The sequence below is a fragment of the Heterocephalus glaber genome, unplaced genomic scaffold, assembly GCF_053883595.1.
Source record: "Heterocephalus glaber isolate CG9 unplaced genomic scaffold, H.glaber_assembly_v1.0 deba00001460, whole genome shotgun sequence".
In the NCBI taxonomy this organism is placed as follows: domain Eukaryota; kingdom Metazoa; phylum Chordata; class Mammalia; order Rodentia; family Bathyergidae; genus Heterocephalus; species Heterocephalus glaber.
The window spans coordinates 3,609,578-3,637,250 of NW_028258307.1; the positions used below are offsets into that span (position 1 = coordinate 3,609,578).

A 27,673-nucleotide genomic window follows, 5' to 3' on the forward strand; every position below is an offset into this window, starting at 1 on the left:
TCGCACAGCTGCCAACTGTGGCCAATCAAGGTGCCTGAGGTGCGCCAGTTGCTTCAGATAATCCTGCTAGGTTCCTGCTATTACTCTCAAGGAGTAGCCTGCCTCAGAGGCTGGGATGTGAGAACGCCCCACCCCATTCCTCCAGACCTAGGGAGGCCGGCACAGGAAGCTCAGAATCCCTGGCCCTTGCTGTGAGGTACAGGGAGTAGGCAAAGGGTGACTGTCGGGGCTTTCCTCATGTGCAGGGCACTGCTCAGGTGGCATCACAGGGTGGCAGAGGGGCCAGGCTCTGAGGGGCAGGGAAGGGCTTTGCTTAGGAAGTGAGATTGAGCTTTGACTGGAAACACAGAGTGACCCCAAAAGCCACTGAGTGAAGCTGCAGGAGTGACAGGGACTATTGATACGCACTCTTGCAAGAGTGAGTGAACTCAGGCCTGATTCGGGCCTGAGGAGGGGGCTCACTGCTGCCATCTGGCTGCCTGGACTTTCTACATCAGGGTTCTAGGCGTTGCCAGATCTTTTCCAGTTGTGACAGAAGAGCTTGGCAAAGCCATGATGAAAAATAGCTCTAGAGGTGATACAAAGAGGACCAGGTCTTCCGAGTTCCGGAACAGAACGGGTGATTAGCAAATCCTGCTATGTGATAGCGGCAGAAGCCGGACCTTGGACGGGGAGCACGTGTCCAAGGCTACTCACGAAGGCTCTGTTTGCCGCCTGGCTCTGCTCGCAGGCTGATCTGGTAACCTCTGATCCAGTCCTCAGCCATGCAGTGCCAGAGTGTGTACAGCTGCGTCCTTGTCCTCACCTGTGCTCGGACTGCAGGGCCAGCAGTGGCCTCCAGCCATCTCTGATCCACACAGAGGGGCCTCAGTCAGGCTACAGAGGGTCCCAGAGTGCAGTGCCACACTCTGCCTGCTCTTGCTCCTGCAGCCTCTGGCACCTGGGAAACAGACTGTGACCTTCGGCTGGCACCAGACATTCCCACAACCTCCTCTTTGCCTGCAGGCCCCTGGGTGCCCAATCCTGTACATCCTAGCGCCCACCCTCAGGCACCCGGGAAGCCAGAGGTGAGAGGAGGGCTGCCTCACAGTTACAAGGAAATTGGCATCTTTGCCAGGGACAGCACGTGTGTGTAGCCACAGTGGTGCTGCACAACACCAACAAAGGCACAGGTCCTTTGCCAGACCCACCCCTGGGTCCTGTCCCCAGCCTGCATCCCAGGAGGGCACGAGGGCCCAGTTTCAGGACTGGACGCTGCAGTTGCCTCGAACCCAGCACAATGGCGCCTCACTCTGGGTGGGCAGAGGCAGTCTGTGTGAGAAGGGGCACTGGAAACAGAAAACCTACACTAATTTCCATAACTCTGTTCTGGAATTTTTGGAAATATCAGGACCTCCCTGTCTTGACTCTAAATGGCCGTGCCCTGTGCAGAGCAGATGCTGGCTGCTTTAGTCTGTGGTTCCCGCTCCTGCCCCTGGGAACTGGGTGCTCAGCGATTCCGCAGGTTTCCTCCCTCCTCGCTTCACCCAGCACCTGCCTTTGGCCTTATTTTGTACCTGGAGACCTCAGGTCACACCTGCCTCCCAGGCTGCTTGGGAACATTCTCCCTCGATTTGAAAGCAACCGTGGCGTGGAGATCTCATCTCAGCAGAGCCCTGGTGCCTCCCACAGGTTTTTCTCCCTTCTGGCCACACTCCTGTTCCTTTATTGTCTGGGACCAGCTGACTGCGAGTGATTTAGGCCAGAGCTGGGAGCTCAGACAGATGGCACCAGGGGCACCATGAACCCCTGTGCAGGGGCTGACAGTGGCTACCCTGGAGTGACCAGAGAAGACGCCCTGTGCTGAGCTGTGTCCTTGCTCATGGTGGGCTTTGGTCCTCCGCCCAGGCAGCTTCCCTGCCCTTTGTGACCTCAGGGTGACAAAGCCGTACTTAAAATCTGAAAGTCACAATGCCACAACCTCAGAGCTTACCTGGGCCCTTCTGTCTCGCTGTGCACCTGAGGCGTATGGGGACGCGGTGGCTACCTGCAGGTGAGATTAGCTCATTTCTTTTCGGCTGGGGTCCTCTCAGCCCAAATCTAGCTTCAAGAGCCGCCTGTGGCCCCGAAGCCCAGATTCTGCACTACGGTTTAGCCTCACGCTGGTCAGGGTGGCACTGTCCTCAGCCTTTCGCCCTTTCCCAAATTCTTGGACGCTGCTACATTTCCAGCCCACTGGGAGAAGTCCAGGCTTGGAGGACAGGCTCCCAGCCTCAGGGCCCCATTTCCTGTTTCCGGAGATGAGCATGTTTGTCACCAGGGGGCAGAGCTGGCCAAGACACCTTAGGCTCAGCCAGAGACAGGAGAACCCTGGCCAGAGGCGACTTGAAGGGAAGCAGCAGGAGGAGGGAGGGAAGGAGAGGGAAAGTGGGGAGACCAGCAGCACCCTCAGGAGCCCGGCTTACAGGCTGAGGCCGCGCCACTTGGTGTCCAAGGCCCTCTGCAAGGAGAATTCTGCAAAGACGACCTTCAGGTATCATAGAAGAAGATCTCAGGTCAAAGAAAGGATGAATTATGTTCATTAAAAGCCTACACCCCAAAGGGCATCCAGATTTTCTGTGTATTTCGAAGACATTCAGCTGCTTCTGGTTTTAGATTAATTCATTGTGCTGTGTCCCTTACTGGGGTAGATGTAGGGTGTCAAAAGACTCCAGGGCAGGCACAGCCCTGCTTCTGGCAGCAGAAACATCACTTAAAAGTTTGGAAAACAAACACTACTTAAAAATTTTAAAACACAATATAGAAGGCAATAGAATGCAAAATTCATGGAATTTAAAAATAAAATGTCACCTATCTAAAATACGGGGCTGGAGGACATGCCATGGCTGAAATGTTTGAAGACTCCACCACCTTTCCCAGCTTGCTGTGTGATGCGGGGCGGACGTCGTCACTCTGAGCCTGTTTCCTTGGCCGTAGGACAGGAGAGGGTTTGGCCTGCTATGCTTTCTTTTGCTAACTTCACCAACCCATTCCTTTTCTTATATATCAAAGCCCTCCAGGAAAAAAATAACTGGTATATATATCTACATCCAGAGATTTATCTCCAGGTGTGGGCACATGTGATTTCTCAAGGCCTCAGTCTGGAACGCAGCACTGAGCCCTGGAAATTTGAGTTAGTGTATAGTCTTGAGGCCACATTGCTTCTTTTTCTTCTAAAAACCTCAAATTTTTTTAAGACCTTTCAATTGATTGCATGAGGCCTATCCACAATATTAAGAGTAATTTTTTTTACTTAAAAGCCAACTGATTATAGAGGTTAGCCACAGCTACAAGATGCCTTCATCGTCACACATCGATGAGCATTTGATTAAATAACTCGGCACTATAGTTATGCTAGTCAATACATGAAAGTACTGTAGCCTTACACACAGGGCTGGCCCCGCACCTTCAGGGCTCAGAAGGGCCCCATGGTTAGCTGAGGGTTCTGATGCTGTCCTCTTGAAATTCTTAATAATTTTGCATCCTCCTTTGCATTGGGACCTGAACTCCCACAGCATCTCGTGCTGCAGAGGTGGCCTTGCTGTCTCTCACGGCTGCGGACTGGGCCTATTCTGGAGCCCCCCCGATGACGTGCAGCCAGGGCAATGGCAGTCACCTACTTCCCTGACCCTGCATTGTAATCTGCCTTATGCTTCCTAACATCCTGTGCACACCTTGTTTCCTGATCTAGAATGAAAATTTTCCTTATTTTTATTGGGGTAAACATACAGACTACACAGCGCACCATTTTAGCCATCTTCAAGTGCACAGTTGAATGACAGAACGAACTTTCACATTGTTGTGAAATCACCACCATTCCTCTCCCCAGAACTTTTTCCCCTTCCCTGGCTGAAACTCTGCATCCATTAGACATGAACTCCCTTTTACTCCCACCCCCTGCTTATGGGAACAACCATGCTATTCTGTCTCAATGAATCTGACTGCTCTAGGAACTTCATTTAAATGCAATCATAGGAGATTTGTTCTTTTATGAATGACTATTTTTACTTAGCACCATGTTGTAAGAGTCCATCCTTATTGCAGGATGCGTCAATTCCCTTCTTTTTTAAGGCTGAGTAATACTCTGTTGCATGTACAGACCACAGTTTGGCTACTGTGAAGAATGCTGCTGTGAACATGGGTGCCCAGATAGATCTCTAACACCCTGCTGTCCCTTCTCTGGGGACACAGCAGTTGCATCATTTTGTATTCCCACCAGCAAAGCTCCAGTGTTTCAATCTCTCCACATCCTCACCAAAGCTTGCTACTTTCTACTTTTGAAATTTTCACCATTCATGCTGATCTTAGTGGGTGTGAAGTGGGTTCTCATCTTGGTTTTATTTGCATTTCTCTAATAAGTAGTGGTGATGATCTTCTTTTCAAATATTTGCTGGTGGTTGGTGTATCTTGGAGATACTTGTAATCATATGAGTTATAATTAAAATATAAATTTCTTGAGGGCAGAAAGATACCTTAAGCTTCTAATTCCCCCGAAGCACTTGATGCAGAGTATATCTTTGAGGAATGCTCTATGGAGCAAGTCAGAGGCAAACTGGAGCTTTTAAAAAAGGACCATGAAGAACATTTTCCAGGAGAGAAGAGAGACTTCACTCCCAAAGAATTGCCTGGAGGCTAAGCGGAGGGGCACACCGGAAGTGAGGTGAGGTCACCGGAAGTGGGTCTGTACTGAGAAGAGCGGAGGAGGGACCTCCCCTCAAAGCAGGCAGCCGGCTCCCACTGAGCATGTGAAGACCCTCGAAGGTGAGGGACAGCAGGCAGGGTCCACACCACTGCTGCACCCAAACACCTCCAAGGGCCTCATCCTGATGATATAGGGCCAATGATATAGGGATGATACATGGACCTCCAAATAATCCAAATAATATATGGGAAATATTGTAACTCCCAACCCACTAGATGTCTGATACACCAAGTTTGTGTTCTCTAAAATAGAAGAATGAATTCTAGGAACAATGGAGGTTAAGAGTAGAAAGTATTTATTGAGAGAAAGATAGCCTCTGTCTAAGAGAAAGAGAAGAGGGCCCAGAAAGTGGGTTGCCTGAACTTTTCAAGGGAATTTTACAGAACAGAGCCACGAGGTGAGGCGGGTACAAGGTGAGACAAAACCATGATCAACCAATAGGATTATAAGTATGGTCGCTTAGGTAATGTTGATCCAATGGGAAACCACAACCTGGGTATAAAATGGGACAAAACTATGGTCAATTAATAAGATTAGGAGTATAGTCGCTTAGGTAATAATGGTTAAATGGGGATCCAATGGGGAAGCAAGTCCCATAGCAAGTGTACACAGACTGAACAAGGACTTTCCAGGAAAGAAATGGACTAGGGAGATTTTGGTTCCCACCCAAGGTGACTGATGCTTATTTAGAATATCAGTCACTGCTGTTCATCCCTAGGGGAAGTATGTGGATGTCATTTTTCCTTGTCTTGAAGTCTGACCTTCAGTGAATGCACCTCCAGCCACAGCTGTAATATGTTCTTATCTCCTGCATTGACTTTCTTGACAAGACCCAGTCCTGTCTGCCTGCCTATTTTATATATATATATATATATACACTTTTTTTTTTTTTTGAAGTCCCGGGGATCAAACTCAGGATCTTGTACTTGCCAGGCAGACATGGTGCCACTCAGCCACATCCCCGGGTTACCTATAATATTTTAACTAACTTAGCTGTGTATAATATTGAGAGGGCTGGAGAGAGAATCCCAGAAATCACAGCCCTGGGGACTTTCAATCCCATACCTTGCTAGTAGGTGGAACTTGTGAGTCACAGGATCCTTGACCTCCTAGACAAACATAGCACACATTAGGGCTCCCCTTTCTCCTGGAGAAACAAGAATGTGGTGACTGAAGGTGTGGGAAAGGGATTGGGCAGCAAGGGCATCTCCTGCTGTGGGTGCTGTGAGGTCAGGCAGGGAGGGAGGGCAGACAGGCCCTGACCAGAGCCCAGCTCATGCTGTGGAGGCAGGAGGGAACCTCTGCCTCCTGGACCTCCACCCTCATGGAGGTGGGCCCAGCTTGTGTGTCCTCTGGCCTCAGTAGAACACTTTCTCTAGGTAGGAATTCAGGAACATTCCAGTGGGGTCCAGCTTTTCACGGATGGAGCAGAACTTGGGAAAGGCAGGATACATTTTCTCAAAGTCCTTCCGGGTGCAGTTGTGGGCCTGGGGAAGCAAATCAGAGACCATGACCTCATCCCTGGAGCCAGCAGGGCAGCAGGACTGAGTCCCCAAGCCTGCCTGGGGGACACCCCTCCTTGCAGACATGTGGACACGTGCACCATATAGAGACCCTAAAAGAGCTGAGCGTGGTGATGCACATCTGTAATCTCAGCACTCAGGAGGCTGAGGCAGGAGGATTCAGCCTGGACTACATATTCAGATTCTCAAATCCCCTCCAGAAAGAAGGGGAGAGTTTTGGAAAGTGGAGCAGGAAGGGGTTAGAAAGCAGCCCTGGACTCCCCATTCCCATTACAATGTGACACTATGGGGTGTCTGGTCCCACCACCTCGGAGAGTGCTCACTTTCCTGTCAGCTAAATGGGCTCACAGATGCCAGCTTATCCTGCTCATGGGCTTCCTATGAAAGTCAAATGAAGGGAAAGGTACATGTTTCTCTGAACACCCAGGGGCCTGGCAGTCACTGGAACTGTGGGATGCGGGGCTCAGGATGAGGAAGGGGGTCTGGGAGCGGAAGGCTGAGGCCAGCCTTTCCTGGGGCACCCAGCAGCTGCCCACAGCCCTACCTTGGCCCAGTGGGGTCTGCCCCCGAACTTCTTCATGATGGTCTCATAGGCCAGCCAGTAGTCCAGCCGAGGCACATCCTTGCCGTAGGGCCTGGGGACAGGGGAGGCAGGAGGAAGTGAGCCCCGCCCCAGCCCCTGAGTGCCCACCACAGAGGGTGCCTTCTCCAAGCCTGCCCAGCACCCAACCCGGGAGGGTGAGGCAAGGCCAGCTCTGCCACAGGACTCAGACAGCAGGGAGCCAGCACCCTACGGCTTCCAGGCTTCCCCAAGGGGATCTGAAGAGCCTGCACCCCTCGAGTATTATTCAGTGAGTGTCTGAAAGTACTTGTGAGTTTAATCTTAGGTCTGAAAAAACAGAGCTGAGAAGTTCCTTCAACCTAGGGTCTCTCCTGTGCCTGGCTGTGCAGTGATGTCTGATGCACAGACACCAGCCACCGCCTACCTCTGCCTGCAGCAGTGACCTGCCATGCGGGGTGCAGCCTCAGGGCGGGGGGGTTCTGGTGAGCTCTGAGTGTTCCTGCTGATGAGGAGCCCTGTTGTTGAGTGATGCTCGATGTGTGTGTGTGTGTGTGTGTGTGTGTGTGTGTGGACATGCACGCACACACACACAGTACAAAAGGTCTCTTTTTGACAGAGCCTTGGAATTTTATTTTATTTTATTTATTTATTTATTTATTTATTTATTTTTTGGTACCGGGGATTGAACTTGGGTCCTTGTGCTTACAAGGCTGGTGTCAGAACCACTGAGCTAAATCCCTGGCCCTTGGGATTTTAGATTAACCCACTCATGTCTGGAAAATCTGACCGCACAACCTAATGGTCATTTTGGGTCAGTCCTCCTGCCCAGCCAGTGAAGAATGATCGATCGATCGATCTATCTGTCTATCTATCATCTATCTTCCTTCCTTCCTTCCTTCCTTCCTTTCTTCTTTTTTTATACTGAAGGTTGAGCCAAGGGACCTTTTTGCCTTTGCACTGAGCTACATCCCCAGCCCTTTTTACTTATTTGGAGTCAGGGTCTTGCTAAATTGCCCAGGCTGGCCTTGAACTTGCAGCCCTCCCGTCTCTGCCTCCCAGAGTGCTGGGGTTACAGGCATGCACCACCACATCCAGGGGCACTGACCCATTTTTAAAAACCCACATGAGCATGTTGAGATGCACCCCCCTGGTGACTTTCTCATTTCTGACTTTGAATTCACAGAGAGGGAGAAGACATAGACATACACAGGCAGGTGAGTCTCCCCCTAGGGAGCACGCCACTGTCCCCCGTGAGTCTCCAGGGAGCCTCCTTTTCAGGCTTTCTGGGCCTCACCTTCCCAGCAGGGTGGGGCCCGCGGGCTGTGGGAAGCACTCTGGTGAGCTTCGGCGCAGGCCGGGGATGCTGTTCTTTAGCAAAGTCTAAGAGGGGCTGCGATGTATGATGGAAGGAGGGGAGGCAGAAGCAGTGCACGTCACTGCAGCATGAAATTTCAGGAAACGTGAATTTCAGCTACCCAGGCACAGCAGCGCCATCCTGCAGACCACTGACCAGAGGAGAAGAGGATGCCACAGCCACGGCCGTGCCTGGCAGAGCCGTCAGTGTGGGCAAAGGTGGCCATCAGGCCCCTGGCTTGTAGCAGGAGCCTCTCTCCTGCAGAACAGCACCAGCCTCAGGGCTCTTCCCAACCTCACAGTTGCCGGCTGGCATGGACACGTGAGATAGGACATATTTGTCATTCCACACTATCTGCTTCATAAATTGGGGTATTCCTCATGAATAAAGACATAAATAATATTAAAATTATATTAACACAGCATAGACTAGACCTGTGGTATGTTGTGAGTCTGCAGTGGCAGTGTTGCTGGGTGTGGCGGTGGGCACCTATGCTTCCAGCTCTCTGGGAGGCTGAGGCAGAAGGATTGCAAGTTTGAGCTCAGCCTGGGCAACTTAGTGAGACTCTGTCTCAGGAAAGCTCAGTGCAAAGGCCTTGGGTTCAATCCCCAGTACTGTTGAGAGAGGGAAGGAGGGCAGAGGGAGGGAGAGAGACTGGTCTCCAGTTGCCAGGACCAGCAAGTCCCCTAGAGAAGGTGGCATCAGGGCTGGCATCAGAGATGGGAAGGAGAAGGGTCCTTCTAAATCCTGGGGAGGGCATCCTGTGCCACCCGCCCTTGCAGGGAGTCTGTCACCTGTACATGATGATGTTCATGTAGCAGCTGTCCCTCTGGGAGCAGGGGCTCAGCAGGATGTCGTCCCCCCTGGTGAAGCGCACCTCCACGGGGTAGTGAGCCATCACCTTGGGGTGGGCTTCCAGCATGCTCTTCAGCTCCAGCAGGGCCTCCTTGGTCTTCTCTCTGCACTCAGCGCAGGGGACACAATCTGGACCTCTGGGTGGGAAGGCTCCCCAGGACTCTCCCATAGCTCTCACAGGGCCCACTCCCGTGGCCGTCCCATGGGGGGCCCCCTACCTGGGGATGGCCCAGTCCTGGACATGCTGCTTGAAGCGGCACTCGTAGGTGAAGATCTTGTAGCTGACATCACTGTTCTCCTTCTTGTGGTTGAACAGCAGCCAGAAGAAGAAGCGATTGATCCAGCCCACAAGGCACGGCAGGAAGGTGCTTTGGGGACAGAGGGAGGAGGGACGGTGGTGTGATCATCACCACACCTGGCATCTACCATGTGCCGCTGTGTGCCAGGTACGGCAGTGAGTTCTTTCCAAAGCCCAGAGCCTTGCTCTCCACAGGTATGTGGCCTTTGTCACTTGTCTGTATCTTAGAAATCCCTCTCGGTGCACTAACATAGATCTACATCCTTCTTCCGATAGCTGAATGATAGTCTGTGTCAGGGGCAGTGCACATGTGCTCTGACATGCATTCACCCATTAGCATTGATTTCAGTCTCGTCACCTTGTGCCACACTATGACAAATGTCTATGTCCTGCAATCTCAGCAGCTTGCTGGGGCCAAGGGTAATTGAGTTCTAATTTCAGTAGGTTGTTGTCAGATGAATTGTCTTGAAAATTGTGGTATTTACCCTCCCATGCCCTGGGACACCCCTATTGCTGTAAGGATTAGGTGGCCTGTGGGAGCCAGTATACTGGCATGGAGCCTCTGGTCTTACATTCCTGTCCCCAAAAACATTGCTGGAGTTGCCTAGGTAACTATGGAGGAAGGGCTTTGCAGTTCTGGGGCCAAGCAGGAACTGCTATCTGGTCTTTTGCTCTAGGAAATTCGTTCACATCACAATCTGCAAAATCTGTATCTATACACACATACAGGTTCCTTTTTTCTCTCTGTGTGGGAGCTAAACGCTCACTCTGGACACACTGGGAAGCAGGACACAGAGCCAGTGTTCTCCCTGCCAGGAGGTGTATGGTGCCCCAAATAGGCAGAGACCACATGGGCTGGGCTCAGAGGCCCGGAGGTCTGCTGGAGCTTCTATCTGTGGGCCCAGATGTAGTAGCTGATTTAGAGCCCAATTTATTTGGATGTGGCCTGGGCTCAGGCTCCAGCATGCACACTTAAAGCTGTCCTCCTGTGGAGATGGAAGCTGATGCCTGGAGAGAAAGCCACACTCTCCTTTGAATCCATTATCTGGATGGAGCTGTGGCCGTCAAGCTGGGCTGGGCGCTCTGGATGCTCCTTGGCCCTTTCCCACCCAGATCAGAGGAGATGCACTCTGGTCAATTGTAAACCAAGGATGTAAGGTGCAAACCACCTTCAAGGAATGTCAAAAAAACTACAAAGGAGTCACACATATGGAGTGGCTAAGGGTGTGCCTGGAATATAATAAGTACTCAGAAAACTGCAGCCCATTCCTGCTGAAGGTGGCTGTTGCCCACTCAGGGAGGCATGGAAGAATGAATGGGTGCTTACAACCTGAGCTGACAGGGTGAGTGTAGGGAATGGAAAAGGGGACATTACCAGAACCCCTGCAGTGGGTCCTGGTCTCCTGTGAGCCACTACAACACAAAGTTGACAAGAATAAAGATAAGAAATGAGACTTAGAGGAAAAGCTGCATTTTGGGCCTGATCAGTGCTGCTCTGGGCAGCAAAAACAAAAACACCCTTTGTTTGCTACTATTATTGAGTTCATAGGGAGTATCAGATGACTCAGAGGGTGGAGGTAATCCTAAACTGATAAGGATCTTATAATTGGAAGAAATATCAGATGTCTTGGAGGGTGGCAGTAATCCCATGATGAGGAGGATCTTATGCTGATGAGGATCTTAGGTCAATGAGAAGCTTAAATTGATTAGGACAGTAAGATGAACAAAATGTTCTTACAACAGTAGATGGGATGAGTTAAACTGATAAGGAATTTGGCCCTCCCCAGCTGAAACCTTTCTCTTTTTGTATTACTACTCACTTCTCAAAGAACCAAGATGTCTTCAGCTGATGTAATCTTACCCTTGAGCATCACAGTATCATGGGACTATTGAGGCCTCAGACAGCCCTAGTTATAATTTAATTGTGAAATGATTTTTTCCCCAAAATTACATAGAATGGCTCTCAACAGAGAAGGAAATGATGAAATGTTCTTATCCATTGGTCTCAGACCCTTAGGGCTTGATGCAGGCTCATAGCTTTCCACAGTGCTGAACTGGCAGTGTCAGCTCAGAGGAGGAGGGGAGCTCTAGAGCAGCTGGAGAGGACCAGAGCCTGAACCTGGACCTTCAACCTATTACCTTTGACCCCACTTTACTTTTAGAATGGCAGCCCGAAAAAGCCCAAGATCATGCATTAGATTAGGGTTCTGGGTGAGGATGTGGTAGCTGTGTTTTGTCACAAAGTGTAAAGTGAATTATCAGCTATAGAAGTCTGTTGGTTGGATTTATGTGAAAAATATTGATGGACACTTGGGCTCAATTAATGTGGGCCAAGTAGCAGAGAGTGCCTTGAATCCAAGGCAACAGGACTGTGGGTCTCCAGTTTGGGGCTTGAGCTTGAAGTTTCTCTTGCCTTGTAAGATCCTGGCTTTACACCATATCCTGAGGACAGCACTTGGACAATGCCCCAAAGAAATGGTCCTCTCTATATTTTTCAATCATCATTCTCAATTCCAGAGCTAACTCCATCTGTTAATCCCACTCTTGTCTAGTAAGGGAAGTTCGGAAGTTCCTCCCAGCCTGAGTCTTCTCCAAGTCTGGTGTTCACCTCCATCTACACAGGACCTGGACATCTGCCTGTGCACTCTTCCTGTTCACTGAGTGCACCCTTTGTGCCTAGCCCCATGCTGGGTACTGGTGATATGAACACTAAGGGGCCTTCTGGATGGCCTGGAGGAGATGGACTGAAGGTCTAGGACAGTGCTGGTGAACCTATGACATGCGTTCTGGAGTGGGCTATTTGTTATCATTGAAAGCTCTAAAAGGTTCACCATCACTGGCCTAGAACTACCATGAAGTGAGTGTCTATGCTTTGCTAAAAAGGAGAGGAACACAGAGAGGAAGTAACTCACTTGAAGGGCTGAGTAAAGGAAGGAAGTTTGAGCTGTTCAAGGAGCTAACTACGTCCACAAGGGAGAGACTTAGAGGAAGAAGGAACTCTAGGAGGAAAGGCTGATCTTTGTCCCAAGGCTGGCAAAGCAAGACAGGGAGATGGTAAAGGGTGTGGAATAACATCCACTCACACTTTTTTTTTTGGTACCAGGGATTGAACTCGGGACCTTGAGCTTAGCGAGGCAGGCACCAGAACCACTGAGCTAAATCTCCGGCCCCCACTCACACTTTATCATATCAAAACTTACTAGGAAGCTACAGGAATCAAGGCAGTGTAATACTGGGTTAAAGAGACACATAAATTGTGGAATAGAATTGAGAGTCTAGAAATACACCTAAACATTTTCAGTCCATTCTTTTTTGACAAGAATATAAAGACAATTTAATGGGGGAAAGAATAGTCCTTTCATCAAGTGATGCGGGGACAGCTGAATATTCACAAGCAAAAGAAGGAAGTTGGACTTCTCCCTCAAACCATATACAATGATAAAAGTAACAAAAGGGTAAAACTACCCTGGAACTAAAATCTATAAAACTCTTAGAAGAAAATCTTGGTGATTTTTAAGCAGAAGCAACAAAAGAAAAAAAAGGAGAAATTGGACTTCATCAGAATTAGTAGAGACAGTTCACAGAATGGGAGAAAATATTTACAAATCATCTATCTGATAAGAGACTGCTATCTAGAATAAGAACTCTTTCAATGCTGTGATAGAAAAGTCAATCCAATTTGTAAATTTTAGAAATGGGAAAAAGCCAGGGGTGGTGATACACACCTGTAATTCCAGCACTCTGAGAGGAGGAGCCAGAAGAATTAAAGTTCAAGCCTAGCCTGGATAATTTAGCCATACCCTGTCTCAGGCTTAAACAAAAAATGAAAAGGGCTGGGGATATAGCTTAGTGTGAAGACCCTTTGTTCAATCCCAAATACCATAAAAACAAAACAAATAAAATGGGGGAAATCCTAATAGACATTTTTCCAAAGAAGATACACAAACAGCCGTAAGTACTTGAAAAATGCTCAACATCCTTAGTCATCAGGGAAATTCTAGTGGAAACCACCACTTACCACTTCAAACTTGGTAGAATGGCTTAAGTGGAAAAAACAGTTTAACAATAAGTTTCTTTAGGATGAGAAGAAATTGGAACCCTCACAAAATGCTAGTGGAGTTGTAAATTGGTACAGGTCCTCTTTAAAACTCTTGGTCAGTTTCCCAAAAGGCATAAAAATACCATATAACTCAGCAATTCCACTCTTAGGCAAATGTCCGAAGAAGTGAAAACATATGGCTAAATACAGAGTTATATGTGAATAGTCACAGCAGCATTATGCAGGATTGTCAAAAAGTAGAAACAACCCAAATGCCCATTTGACGAAGAATTGGTAAATATAGTTTAACCACACAATAGAATATTATTTGGCCATAAAAAAGATTGAATGATTGACACATGCTACAACACAAATAACCTGCAAACAAAGAACAAGCAAAAGAAGCCAGTTGTAGAGGTCACACATTGTCTAATTCCATCCACATGAAATGTGCAGAAGAAGGAAATCTATAGAAAGTAGATTAGTGTTTTCCAAGACAGAGGGAGGAACAATGAGAAGTGGCTCCTAAGGGTTCAAGGCTTCTTTTTTGGAGCCATGGAAATGTTCTACCACAGACGGAGAGCATGGTCACACAACTCTGTGACTGTACAAAGAGCCCCTGATTGTGCACTTATACAGGGGACTGTCTGGCACATGAATTCAACCCTAATGAGGCTTCCAATCGCCTTTAGTCAGCAGATGACATGGACTGGATTGGGTCTCCTGTGTCAGTTGCCAGACACCTGACTACAATGACAAATCAGACTCAGGCAGCCCCCTTGAGATGCTGCCCAGGGTGAGATGCATCCCGAGGTACGTGTGGAGGACTGTGGGAGCCAGAGAGAAACTCTTCAGATGGTCTGGGAACAAGTAGGGAAGGCTCCCTAGAGGAAGGGAGAGGTCAACACCCCAGGAGTGACCAAATGAAATTCCAAGACGGAGAATTCCTGTTTTCTCGTCCCCTGCTATTGGAAAGTTGGCCCAGAATAAGGTGTCCAGATCAACATGTGTTCCATGTGCTACCTATTTTAGGACATAGTTATGTTTCCTGCTCCCAGCTGTGTGCTATGGGGAATAAATCTACAGTCCCAGCACCGTGGGACTAAGCACTCTGAAGGTGACTGACCGAGGGTTTCCCAGAGAGGCCCTGCTGACGCAGCCTGGAGAACTATTTCATTCATGACTGGGCTTACTGATATTTCTTTGTTCTTGGGTGTGGACACTTCTAAATATACCTTGAACCATCCATCCACCCACCCACTAATCCATCCATCTGTCCTTCCATCCATCCACCCACCCATCATCCATCTACTCATCCATCCATCAATCCTTCCATCCATCGACCCCCCCATCCACCCATCCACCCACCAATGCATCCATCCATCCATTCATCCCTCCTTGCCTGCCTCCCTCTCCACCTCCACTGAACCTACTACATCACAGCATCATGTCAGGTGGGCTCCTGGCGCACACCCCGCCCCTTCTCTGCAGTCCACTTGCTTTCAGCAGCTGGGGGGCTGTTTCAAAGCACCTCCACATTCAAACCCTTCTAGTGATTCCCACAGCCCTTAAGATGAAGCCTGCTCCCCAGGCAGTTCACATGTGCAGCCTGGGGTACAAACCTGACCACCACCTCAACAGCACATGGCAGACAGTGGGAAAGGGACTACTACACTCCTACCTGGTCCAGAGTAGGAACTCCAGTAAGTAGAATCCAATGGCATAGTCCCAAAACCAGTTGGCCGAAGAGGAGGGGGGCTGGGAAGGAAAATTTGTCATCAGTTTGGTACTGTCAGTCAGGGCTGAGCTGCCTCCTGACATGTGCATCCTAGCGTCATCAGACAGAGAGATGTGTTCCAGGTATGGCTTCCTAAGGAAGGAGAGAGGGGCAACCCACCTACCAGGATAGCTGACACCCCCCTTACATCTGGGCTGTCCCTGGCCACACCCTCACATGTCCCCACCTGAGGACACACCGGATGCCCATTGGCCCCCTTCTTTCTGCTCTCTGGCCCAAATGCATCTCTCCTGGTTCTCAGTGATGTTCCCACCACACTGACCCTCAGGACATCGAGTATCAGCCATTCTGGGAGCCAGCAGGGTGTGGGGACCATGGGTTTGTGGGGTGGGGAAGGCATATGCTGGTCACAGCCACCACCTGCTCCAGATGCTGAGTGAGGTTGGCCATGCCTTTGGCTACCTTGTTAGTGTGGTCCTGGTAGATGACGCTGACGTTCTCGCTGTGTGGGAACCACAGGAAGCGGAAGTACTCGGACTTCTTCAGATGGCTGTCCAGGTTGTCGAGGACCTGGCCCGGCAAGAGGAAAGTGGGGAGATTGTGTTGGTCACAGGAAGATGATGAATGCTGGTAGTCAAGGCCCAGATGTGCCTCAGTTTCTCTTCACCAAAAAACCCCCCCAAAACCTTAAAATTGTCCTAACATTGCCAAATGGCAAAGAATGGGTCTTAAAATACACAGGCCATTAAAATGGTCCATGTACATATTCACTTCCCTAAGGTGTGTAGAGGACATAGTGATTTCTCATTTGTCCTGGCTTAAGTAGTTACTAGCTACATGAGTTGGGGAGGTTAAATAACACTTCTGTGCCTCAACTTCTTTATCTGGGGCTAATAATACCTACCCCAGGATTATTATGAAGATTAAATGAGCTCATGGCTTGAAAGTCCTTAAAATGGCACCAGGCACATGGTAAGCACCATACAGGCATAAGCCACTGCTTCTGGTACTGCTACTCTTCTGTTGCTGTCACTGTCATTGCCATCATCATCATCAATACTTAGCATTAATTAATGAAATGAGCAGGAGAGTCCTGCCCTACTCTGCCTCCATCCTGAGCACACTGAGATAGCATCACTGAGCAAAGCCTGTCTCCCTAAGACCCAAGCAGATCTGGGACAAGTTGGAGCCAAAGCAGAGATAGATTTTGGGGTTGACAGGAAGCTGTGGGATTGGGAAGAGCACTGGTCATAGAGTAAATTCTGGATTCAAGTCCAGAGTCCCAGCAGTCAGTGTCCTTCTGGTTCTGGTTCCCGGGAGAGGGGTTGTCCCTCAAATTTGGAGTTGCGGTGCTATTGAAATGGCTTTTGAGAATTGGTTACCAGCCTTGTGGGCCAAAGCAGAGGGCTTCATGTCTTTGGCTGGGACAGTCACCAGCAGATGACCACCCAAGAGGATGGGGAGCTTCAGCATGACAAAGCTGGTGTGTCACTGGGACCAATCCTACTCCTTGGGGAATGGGAGGTGACGCAGGCAGCCAGCTGCACACATCGTATCTTGTTATGGCTTGGTGGCATAAAGGGCAAAAGGGTGACAATGATTTATAAAGTTCCCATGTCTTCTAACTGGCTTGACTGTGTACTAGAATCAGCCATGAATCAACACTGCTGTTGTCCTAAAATGGCACGAAGGCAAATGCGGCTTCAGCGTGGTCTTCACAAACATGAACTGGGACGCGGACTTCACCTTCCCAACCTGTGTCCTAAAGCACCAAATTTCAACACTTTACGGCCCGAGAATGACCCCTTCCCTTTCTTGGGCTTTGAGCAGCATTCAGATAACATGTCTTTAAGAGGACCAGTATTGGGGAGCACAGGACTGGATCTGAGATGGACCCCATATGGGATGGGTGGGAGGAAGCAGACAAAATCTCAGAAAAGGGTGGGACTCCGAATCCGTTCTGGTCCAGCTGAGCATTGAGTCCCCTGGACTAAACACTGCTATGTGCCTTGTAGGCTGGGAGCAAAGCTGCCTCGGGGATCTCTGCCCTCCTAAGTCGACTGCCCAGCAGCATGAGGAGGAGTGCGGGTGGACAGGTGGTTTGTGAGCAAAACAGGGGTGAGCAGCCCATGCAGCCTGGGGACCCGGAATCCATACTCCCTCAGCAGAGTCGGGAGGCTGGTGTCCCCCACACATGTCAGAGAGGCGCTGGAGGGGCCTCTCCCTGAGTGTGAGGGGCAGAGAGGTCAGAGGATCCACACCCAGTGCTTCCTTGAAGGGTGAAGGAGTCAGCAGAGGAGTGGGAGGGGTGAAAAACCATGGGCACAAGGCCCAAGAACTTCCATGGGCTGCCCCAGAGGCGGAACAAGTACCCCAGGCACAGCCTCTGTCCAGGTGGGGACAAGGAGGCAGGAAGTAGTTTTGCACTGGCTCGCAGATGTCAGAGCTCAAAGGGACCTCAGGAAACTTCGAGCCCAGGCTCGCTTCCCAGACTGCGAAAGTGAAGCCCAGAGTTTGGGGCACTGAGCCAGGTCAAACTCAGGAGGCAGCATGGCCAGGCTTTTGGGCTGCCTCTCTCCCCTGAACCTCTTCCCTCCACCTTGCCGAGAGTTTCTGATCGTGCGTGCGTGCATGTGTGTGTGTGTGTGCGTGTGTGTGTGTGTGTAAGTGTGCACCCATACCTATCTGTTCTGTCTTTTGGGGCGGAGATTTTAACTGCTATTTCTCATGTGCCCTCCTCACACAGTCAAAGCAATTGGAAGCTTTGTAAAGAACGTGGGCCACTGCTTTAAAGTCACTAAGTCTTCAAGGCTGTCGAGTCTAAGTGAGAAGTCTCCACGTTGCCCTGTGTTGGAGACAGCAGCCTGGAAAGACGTTCAGCTGATGTGTGTGCATGTGTGGGTATCTAAGAGTGCATATGCATGTACACACATGTGCACACGTGTGAATATGCACGTGCATGTATGTGCTTGCATGTGCTCGGTGCATGCTGCAGTGGGGGAGGCAGCCCAAGATCAGGCTCAAATAGAAGCAGGACTCGGCTGCAATCTCTGCCGGGTCAGAGGAGGAGCAGAGGGCAGGCCAGGTGGCAGAGGACTGGCCAGTGCCCAGCTCAGGTGGCCAAAGCCAATCCTCCAGCAAAAAGAAGCAAGCCCTTGATCTCCAGGTCAAAATCTGCAGCCTGAAAATCAGTAAGTTCTCGCTCAAGTGAGGCAGGAAGAGGGAATTCAACAGCTGGGCAGGACCGCAGCTGCTGGGCAGTGGCCACGCTGCCCGTCTCTTCCTGGTGTGTGACGTCCATTTACGCCTTAGCCTGCCCAGTGCCCACTGACCCGCTCTCACTGAGGTCAGCAAAGCCCCTACCGACCCGCTTCCCTGCAGCTCTGGACTCCAGGCCTCTCCGTGGACACCCAGCGCCCGTGGGCCGCACACCTCCCTCTCCTTGGTGTCCACTGCTGTCCACCCGCCCCCCTCCCATCCTCTGAGGCCCCTGCTTTTCCTGCCACTGCCTGGGAGGCCGGTGACCTCTATTAGAGGCTGAGCCGTGTCCCCTCAAATCCCCTCCTAGCCCCAGTTCCTCAGAAAGTGACTATTTGGAAACAGGACCTCCAAGCAGGCCAGTCCTGGACACTCCCCGGGGACAGTCACGCATGCTCGGCTCCTGTACAGGTACCCCCACCCCCCGCCACCTGCCCTAGGGTCCTGGCCCTTGTGTCCCCCAGGCTGAGGAAGGGTTGTCAAGGCCACACACCCTGAACTCCCCCGAGGCCGAGCAGTGGCCCGCGGGACCGGTACCTCTTTCAGGGTGGAGGGGAAGGACGTCTCCTGCAGGTGGAACTGCGGCACGCACTGCAGGGTGACCGTGAGGACCACGCCCAGGCAGCCCAGGTGCACGCGCGCAGCCTGGAACAGCTCGGGGTGGCTGGACGCGGAGCACTCCAGAACGGCCCCGTCTGCTGTCATCAGCGTCAGCGCCACCACCTGGCGGAGGGGGAGCCCCACTCAGCCGCGCTCCGCCAGAGGCAGTGGGCAGCACCCCTTCCCCGAGAACCCCGGGCCCTGGGATACCCCAGGGGAGGAGAGAGAAAGGGAGAGAGGAAGATGAGGGAGCGTCTGGGTGGGCGACATGGGACCCTGCTGGCTGGGCTTGTCCTCCGGGAACTACTGCCTCACTCATTCAGTGGCCTCACAGTCATTGATCGGCCCCTGCGCGCGAAGTCTGAGCCCGGCTGGGCTGCGAAGAGCCAGGTGTGGTGGCGCATGTTTGCAATCCTAGCATCTGGTAGGCTGAGGCAGGAAGATTGCAAGTCTGGGTCCTGCTGGAGCCACTTAGCAACTTAGCCAGACCCTTTCTCAAAATGAAAAAATAAAAGGGCGGGCTGGGGATGCAGCTGTACCAAGGTCCTGAGTTCGATCCCAGTGCAAAAAGAAAAAGAACAAAGAGTTGGAGGTAGGGTTTAGGACCCGGCGGCGGGAGCCTCTGGGTCAGCCCAGCCCTGCGGTCCCTACTCTTCCCGCGCCAGTCCGCCCTCGCTGCATCCGGGGAACATTGCCCTTCGGCGTCTTCTAAGGAGCCAGCTCCCCCTGCTGGCCACCTCGTGCGGACTCCGAGGGTTTCGGCCGGCGGTGGGAAGCACAGGGGAACCCGACCTGCAGTCTCTGCACGCGAGCGCGCTGCCTTTGGCCTCATTCAGCGTCTCCACCGCCTGCTGCCTGCTCTTTGGAGGGAAATTGCTTCTGACAAGTGTAACGCGCGGCCGGGAGTGCAGGGCGGGAGAAGAGCTCCAGCCAGACTGATTCTGAATAACAGTGACCTGAGACCAGGGAAGAGGAGAGTGAGGTTGTCACCGTGATTTCTACAAAAGCCAGATCCCTCTGGGATCCGGAGGAGCGGGGAGTGAGAACGGGCTGGGAGGTGTTTCACTCGGGTCTGGAGCCCGCGAAGGGTGGGCACTGTTCGCAGGGCTGTGTGGCCTTGGGCATGTGCTCCAGCATCTCTGTTTCCTCCTCTGTGACGCCAGGAGAGTAGTGACAGCTCTCTCAGGAGTAGTGAGGATCCACTGAGGATATGTCAAGCACGCAGCTAGCTGTGTGGGGCCCGGCAGACACCAGAGATGAGTGTTGGCTGTCACTGATGGAAGGTGCAAAATCAGGGATTTCGATAAACTGCCGCTCAGAATTACTAGATGTGATAGAGATATGCAGTGAATGTTTGAATTCTAAAGATTGATTACAATAAGAGGGATGTGTCAGGCACCCCCTCTAAATAACCCACACACACTTCAAACACGCTTGTCCCTTCATGCTGGGCGCTTTCTGAAGCAGTTCTGGACGTCTCGAGTGTCTTTAGGAAGTGTAGTACAGCCAGTGCCGCCGCCAGGTGCCAGCGGACAGAAAGGCGGGCCTGGAAAGACATGGCGGCGTGCCCTCCTCCACTCATTCACTGAATCTGGCACCGTGGGATTCCTGGGTCTTCCCCGAAGCCAAACTGACCACAGAAGGCAAACACTTTGACTCCATTCAGGACCTCGGGGAGCCACAGCAGCACAGCGGAAGCCACTCATGAAGAGGACTGACAGAGCTGCTGCAGAAAGTGGTGGGGACCATGGGATATGTATGTGCAAAGCAAGGACTTGGAGAGGGATTGATGGCAAGCGATTATTTTAATCAATCAATTATTTTATAATAGTTTTCTTTTCTTTTTTTTTTGGTACAAGGGACCGAACTCGGGTCCTTGCGCTTGTGCAGCAGGCCGTGAAACCACTGAGCTAAATCCCCAGCCCTTATAATAGTTTTCTTTAAAACTTAAACATTCACCATATTTTTAGGCCATGCCTCATACTTCCACAGTGTACTGATCATGGTGTAGAAACTGAGGTGACCAGGTTGACACCAGCCCTGGGGAGTGGACCAGGACTGGTGCCAAGTCTTGGGGAGGGGCAAGGGGCAGGCAGGACGGGGGTCCATCCCCACTGACATGTGCCACGTAGAGGGCAGGTAGGGGATAGGACTATTGAGGTAGCCAGGAGCTGGGACGACTCCTGGTGGAACTCACAAAAGTGGGCTTGAGGTCCCTGCCTGGCCTTTATTGAAAAGCATCTCCTTACCTTCAGGAGGGTGTGCTTGGGGAACGGTTAAGAACACAGGCAGGGACTCAGGTATGGGAAGAGAGCCCAGCTCACCACTGACTGAGTGTGTGAGTATGGGTAGCCTTGGGCATTAGTAAAAGGAAACATCAGTCTGACTGAGAGAGAGAGAGAGAGAGAGAGAGGGAGAGAGAGAGGGAACCACAAGGTGGCACAGTGGTGGCTGCAGTGTCAGTCAGTCCAGGGGACGCCTGCCTCAGAAGCTGCCCTCCTGGTCACAGGCACCTCTTACCTCCTGTGGCGTCTCAGGAGGAGCCTGAAGCCCACAAATGTGGAGTCCTGCACGGACACTGCTCTCTCCTCCTCAGAGAGCCCAGTGGTACTTGGGGGTGAACATGGCACCAGAGGCCCCCCCATCTTGGCTCCAGACACTCGGGGGAGCGAGGCCTTGGTGACTGTTAGAACATCCACAGGAGGAAATGGGGGTCCTGGGGGCACCTGCCTTGTCCCCATCCACTACAGGGGGATGATGCTGCACCCACCCTGCCAGGGAGCCAGGGACTCACCTGGGTGGCCAAGATACCGTGCTTGATGCCAGTGTTGTGCGTCCCAGAGCCGATGACACCAGCTGCCGTCACGTCGGACACGGCTCCCAGGCTGGGCTCCGAGAGAGGGAGGGAGAGGGATACCAGACTCCAGTTAGGCTTCTGAGGACAACAGACGCCCTGCATTGAGTTTGGAGCCCACATCCCTCAACCTGGGGCTCCAGATTAAGGCCCGCAGGCTCTGTGTGTACAGGGCCGGCCCCTGAGAGGAGGCACATTGTGGGGCGGGGGAGTGGAGTCAGAAAGACACTTCCGGATCTCAGGGCCAAGGACAAAGAGCAGATGACTTCCTAGGACCAGGGCACAGATATTCACTGGGGCACCCCAGAGCAGTCCCTGGTAGCCTGGGCACCCATGTTCACGTGCAGAAGTGGCCGGCCGGGCCTCCCACGTGGAAAGGAGGGTGGGGAGCTGACCCGAACCTGGGCTCCGGGTCGGTGGAAGACACCAGGCTGTGCACTGCTTAGTTCCAAGGCGGTTTGATAAAGAACAGAAAATCTGGCCCCTACCTTGCTGGGGACACATGACACCTGGGACCGCCCCCACAGACAGCAAGAAGAGAGGGAAAGTCACTGTCTACCCCTCCTGTTCCTGTCTCTCTGTCCATGATGACTGGGTTAGCTGGTGATTTTTGTCCCTTATGCAAACACCATAATGTTTAAGAAAACAAACCAGGGTCAGAAGCTTGGCATAGTGTGGTCCACACCTGTGGTTTTAGACTCTGTGAGGCTGAGGCAGGAGGATTGCGAGTTTGGACCTAGCCTGGGCAACTTAGTGGCTGCATGAGACCCTGCTTCAAAATGAAAAAATAATTTTTACAACGGTTGCGGAGGTAGCTCAGTGGGAAGGCCCTGGGTTCAACCCCTAGTACTGCCCCTCCAAAAAAAGGGGGGCACCATAGAAATTCTGCTCTAAGAGAGATGCTAGTGCATGGGCAGGCACTTTCCGGAAGATGGTCCCCACTTCGTTATTTATAATGACCCAAAGGCCCACAGACGGGGGTGGTTAATCCAACCTAACTTAGCTTCTCCAGCGGCTACAGAGGACTATGGCATGCTCAGGGGCACTCTGGAAGAGGCAGTGAGAGGGAGGCCCTCGCCTGGGGCATGGATGGAGAGCAGGGTGAGGGGGTGGCAGTAACCCAAGGGGAAGGTCGGGTCCAAGTCGGGGAGAAGGACTGGGCCATGCTCGCTGACCTCATGACAGGACGAGGGGCCTCCTGGATTCCTCGGGCCTGCTGGGCACCCCGAGCTACTGACCCAGCCCCACATGGCACCCAGGGTGTGACTTTGGTGGCCCTGCTGCCTCCAGCCTCGGTTTCCTCATCTGCTAAGGGGGTCACGGCTCCTGCCCTGTAGGCAGTCAGGAGGGCGGGGCACAGGGACATCACACAGGGCCTCAGAGCTCCGGCCCGAGGCCAAGGCCTGTAGTTACTAAGAGACTTCATCAGGCTCCGTCCCTGCACCTGCTCTAGGCTTTTTCACAGCTGCCTGTCACCCAGCTGGCTTTGGGTCTTGCTGCTCCAGCTGCCCGGAGTCCCCTCTTCCTGTCTTGGCTGCTTGTCTGCCCTGCACCCTCGGCTGCTACTGCACCTACTATCTGTACTATGCTGGTTGGTTTCTGTGTCTGTCGTCCCCTTCAGGGACTTCCTTGTCACCGGAGTCTGGGTTTTTTCTGTCTTTGTGTCTTCGGGGCCTGAACCCAGCCTGCACACGAGGGACACTGTAATTGTGTGAGATTCCATGACGAGTAGGAAGGTAGCAACTGACGATTTCCATGGTAAGACAGCTGAGGTGAACAGACCACCTACACTCAAAGACCAACCACGGCTTCTGTCTCTAGCTCTAATGTCCTTGCTAAACCAACATTCAAAGCATCTGTCACCTCTTTCTAATAGTTGAAATTCATTCCTTTGGCTGCATTTGACTTTTGCATCGAAGCAATTTCCTTCATCCTAAACCCGGTGATGGAAGGACAAGTGGAACCCTGGATCGCCACGCCAGGGAGCCCTGGGGCTCATTCATGTCCTTCTGCGCCTCTCTGTACTTAATTTGTGTGCCTCTGTGTTTTGCTCCCCATTTATTGCTATTTCTCAGAAAGACTTAATCCATAATAGTCTCACCCACGTTCAAGATTTCTTTACTGCTTAGCTCAACTCTGGGCTCTTTCTTTCCATTCTCACCCAAGGGCCCAAACCCGTGTGGAAGAGGAGACAGGCACCACTCCAAGGAGGGCAGCAGAGAGAGGGGCGCATCCTAAGAAGGGCTCCTCTCTGCTCCCTAGGAATGGGGGACGGAGGGGCGGATCCCTTACTTGGACAGGGCCAGGCCGTGCCTGTCCAGCTGCGGGTGCAGCTCCGCCAACAGGATGCCAGCCTCCACCGTCACCTGCTTCTTCTCCGTGTCCACCTGCGGGAGACCAGCGCGGGCTGGAGGGGCCAGAGTCCGCCCCACCTCAGCCGCCTGACTGCGCGGGGGGCGCCAAAGGCTAAGGATTGAGAGGGCAGGGCAGACACTCGGTTTGTTGGTCTGTGCGGAGCTGCTGAGTCCTGAGGTGGTAGGCACAGCCCTGGGGGATAGGAAGTCTGCACTTCACAGGATCGGGCCGGGATGGGGCCTGGAAGTCACTTGCTCAAGGTCACGCTAAGACCAGGGCGAAATGAGCCCAGAGCGCACGTCCCTGACTGCGGGGCGTAGCGCAGGCCTGGAGCGCGGAGCTCGGGATCAATCGAGGAGCCCGGCTGTGCTAAACAGCAGCCAGAGGTAGTCACAGACGCGACTGAGGTTCTGTAAGAGGCAGAGACTTTGCCCGAGCAAAGAAGGGAGATCTCAGAGGAATCCAGAGCCTTGCGCTGCGCTGGGAAAAATCACAGCTCAGTGCAGTAGGCCCAGTAGGTGAGACCCGAGTCTGAGTCGCTGGCAGGCACTGCCTGCTGGCTGAATCGCGCTGATGCATCCCCGATATAGATCGGGCCTGTGCCCAGCTTTGCTGTCCTTTGGCTGTGTGACCCCAGGCAAGTCGTTGACCCTCTCTGACCTTTTCTCCATCTGTAAAACTAGCCAAGTGTCACTTTGCTCGCATCTGGCTTTATCACTGTGAGTCTACCTTTCGGGGGCCTGATTGGCCATTTCTGCAGTTGCAGAGAGGGGCCAGGCTGACCTGACTTGAGGCACGAGCAAGCCCAGGCAGGGTTCAGGTGAGGGGTGCTCAAGGGCAGCCCAAGAAGCGGAACGTTGCCTTGGAAGCTCTGGGGAGGGCAGAGGTGGCGTTGAGGGCTGCAGTACCTGGAGGACCCGGTTCATCTTGCCCATGTGGATCATGAAGCCGTCGGTGCAGGCGATGTCCGAGGGGGAGTGGCCTCCGCCCACCACCTTCACGCGCTTGTTCTGCTGCCTGGCCAGGGTCAGCACCTGCGCCAGGATGACCTGAGTCAGGCCTTTTCTGGGGGAGGCCGGAGGGTGGGCAGGGGCCTGGCCCGGCTGCAGGGGTTGCTGGGGGCTCACTGAGGCACCAGGCTGCTCAGAGGTGGGCCTGGAAGGGCCAGGGCAGAAGGCCAAAGGGCCTCCTACTGTACTGCGTGGATCTGGTTCATCCTCCCCCGGACTTTCAAATGCAGACCCAATCACAGTCCCGTCCCACGCAAAGCCTTCCGGTGTCCGTGTGCGTGTGTATGTGGTGTGCGTGTCTGTGTGCACTGCAGCAGGTGCGGCCCGGCGGCCCCAGCCCATGACTGTGCGGACTGGAGTGGGCATGGGAAGTCATGGCAGCGGCAGGTAGACCTGGCTTTGGCTGAGTTCACAGAGCTCTCCCCAGCCAGCAGTTCTGAGCCCCAGGAAGCTCCATTTCTAGCCTCCTCCTGGGGCCAGGGCAGTCCCTGGGCCTGGCGTGGAGTTGGTACTCACCTCCCGGATCTCCTCCACGGACGAGGGCTGATAGTACATCTCCGGGCAGCAGCCATATGTTCTGGCCCAGTTTTGGAACTGGAAGCCTTTGTGTCCGTGGACCTGTGCAGGAAAGCAGCCAGGTCTCAGCACGGAGGCAGCCACATGCCATCCTCGTTCCACTTCTGGTCCTGCCATTACCCCCACAGCCCCCCTTTTCAAGAGAGAGGCTGAGGCGGCCACACTGAGCCTTGGGCTTCTCTACCCCAGTCTGCTCTGGGTCAGGGCCAGAGGGACGAGCGGACAGCACCAGAGAGTTGGGAGCTGAGAGTCCATGCGCAGGGCCTCCTCTTCTCTCCCTTGACCCCACCTGCTCGGTGGGCAGATGGCACAGAGAATTCTGCCTATTCTTAGGCGGAGGGGATGGGTGAGAGCAAGGATGGAGCCTGAGCAGGCAGGACTTGGGCCGAGGAGCACAGCAGAGGGGTGCTGTACTGGAGGTGGCCAAGAGGGACCGCAGATCTGGCCTCAGCTTTCCCCCCAGGCCTGTCCAGCAGGGAAGAGGCCTGTCTGGGGCCCTGGGGCAGTGCAGCAGGGTGGCCTCTCGCCCAGGGCGTGGAGCCCTGGGGATGAGACTTCCGTCTGTCAGCAGATGACCTCTGCTTCCTGTCTTATTTGGGCCTTACAGCGGTGACACGAAACAAGTGCTATGATCCTCATTATCAGCAGCTAAAACTGAGGCTCGGTGACCACCTGACAAGGGCGCAAGAGTCCGGCACAGGCCTCGCTGTCCCACACAGCTCTCAGCACCGCAGCTCCTCCCCAGAGCCTCAAGCAAGCATCAAGAAGCCCCACGGCCTTGCCCACAGCCCCACATCTGACTCAATGTTGTCCCTGTACCGGATTCATAGGCCCGGCCTGGCCACACCATGGGCCCCTTACCATGGCTACAGCACTTGGTGGCCTCAGCTGGGTCTGACTTTCTTGGGCAACCGACCCAGAGCAGCAGGAGCACAGAAGCAGCAGGCGTGGTGATGGGTGGCTCAGCAAAATCTGCAGTGCTGACACACACGAGTAGGGGCTATGGGGAGCAGCAGGTCAGGGAGCAGAGTGGGGCCAGGCTCCACCCACAGGAATAAGACAGGGACAGGGTAAACAGCTCAGGCCCTGCCCCTGCCCCTGCCTGGGAGCCCCTGACTGGCAGAGAGGGGCAAAGCAGATTTAAGAGGTGCCTGCTCTGTTTCTGGAAGCTGCCTGAGCTCTGATCCTGGCTCTAGGGATTCTAGAGCCAAAGGACACTCCCAGCTGCAGAGCTGCATCCTCACCCTGTGGTCAGGGAAGCCCCTTGTATAACCAGAGGGCGCGAGTTCACTGTCAGACCTGGGGGTGGTGGTGAATGAACAAAGTTGCTCCACTGTTTTTTGTTTTGTTTTGTCTTGTTTTTTTTTGGTAGCGAGGATTGAACTCGGGTCCTTAGCTTTCGAGGCAGGCGGTGGAACCACTGAGCTAAATCCCCAGCCCTAAAGTTGCTCTACTGTTAAGGAGACAGAACAGGGCTCAGGGGCCTGAGGGCTGGGGACTGTCTTCTGGCAGCCCTCTTCTCTGTGCTGGGGGCAGAGGAAGGCTTCAGGCAGGGTACACACACTGAAGCTCCCAGTCCAGGCTTCACCAGGCAACCCAGAATCTCAGTTTTCTTCACGCCAACATGCAGGTTACAGTGGCCATAGAAAGAAGCACTCAGCCTAGATGAGTCAGTACTTGGAAGGAAAAGAAACTGAGCGCTTCCCCCACACCCCATGCTTCCCACATCAATGGCATAAATTACTTTTACCGAGGAAAAATCAAATTACATCAGAAGAAATTTTAAAAATCAGCAAAAATGGTACACATCAGTTATTTTGATTTGTGTTACTGCCGTTTGATGACTGAGGTCCAGGGCTCATTATTTCTTCTGCTCTGAAGGACTCAGCTTATTTTATCATTGCTGAGGCTTAATTTTTTAAAACATTCAT

At 52.6% G+C, this 27,673-nt stretch overlaps 1 protein-coding gene across 1 annotated transcript; it reads right to left on the minus strand.

Moving 5' to 3' along the window:
* Nucleotides 1-4,998: 4,998 nt before the first annotated feature.
* LOC101717756 (L-gulonolactone oxidase) lies at nt 4,999-26,906 on the minus strand. Its single transcript, XM_004848392.4, has 12 exons — nt 26,604-26,906; nt 25,683-25,784; nt 25,065-25,190; nt 24,094-24,188; nt 21,742-21,832; nt 18,885-19,070; nt 15,552-15,659; nt 15,033-15,109; nt 9,233-9,382; nt 8,954-9,118; nt 6,788-6,878; nt 4,999-6,207 (listed from the first exon to the last, which is right to left on the minus strand). Exons 1-12 carry the CDS (start codon nt 26,604-26,606, stop codon nt 6,079-6,081), a joined length of 1,323 nt encoding a protein of 440 aa, XP_004848449.1. The 5' UTR covers nt 26,607-26,906; the 3' UTR covers nt 4,999-6,078.
* Between the last annotated feature and the right edge of the window lie 767 nt (nt 26,907-27,673).

What these genes read in the sequence shown, in the direction of transcription:
- LOC101717756 (XM_004848392.4), bottom strand. An exon ending in GAGTTCCTACTCTGGACCAG is followed by an intron (nt 9,383 to 15,032) that starts GTAGGAGTGTAG and finishes CTGTCCCCAAAG; the next exon opens with CACCTTCCTGCCGTGCCTTG. An exon ending in ATGAACATCATCATGTACAG is followed by an intron (nt 6,879 to 8,953) that starts GTGACAGACTCC and finishes CCCTGTCCCCAG; the next exon opens with GCCCTACGGCAAGGATGTGC.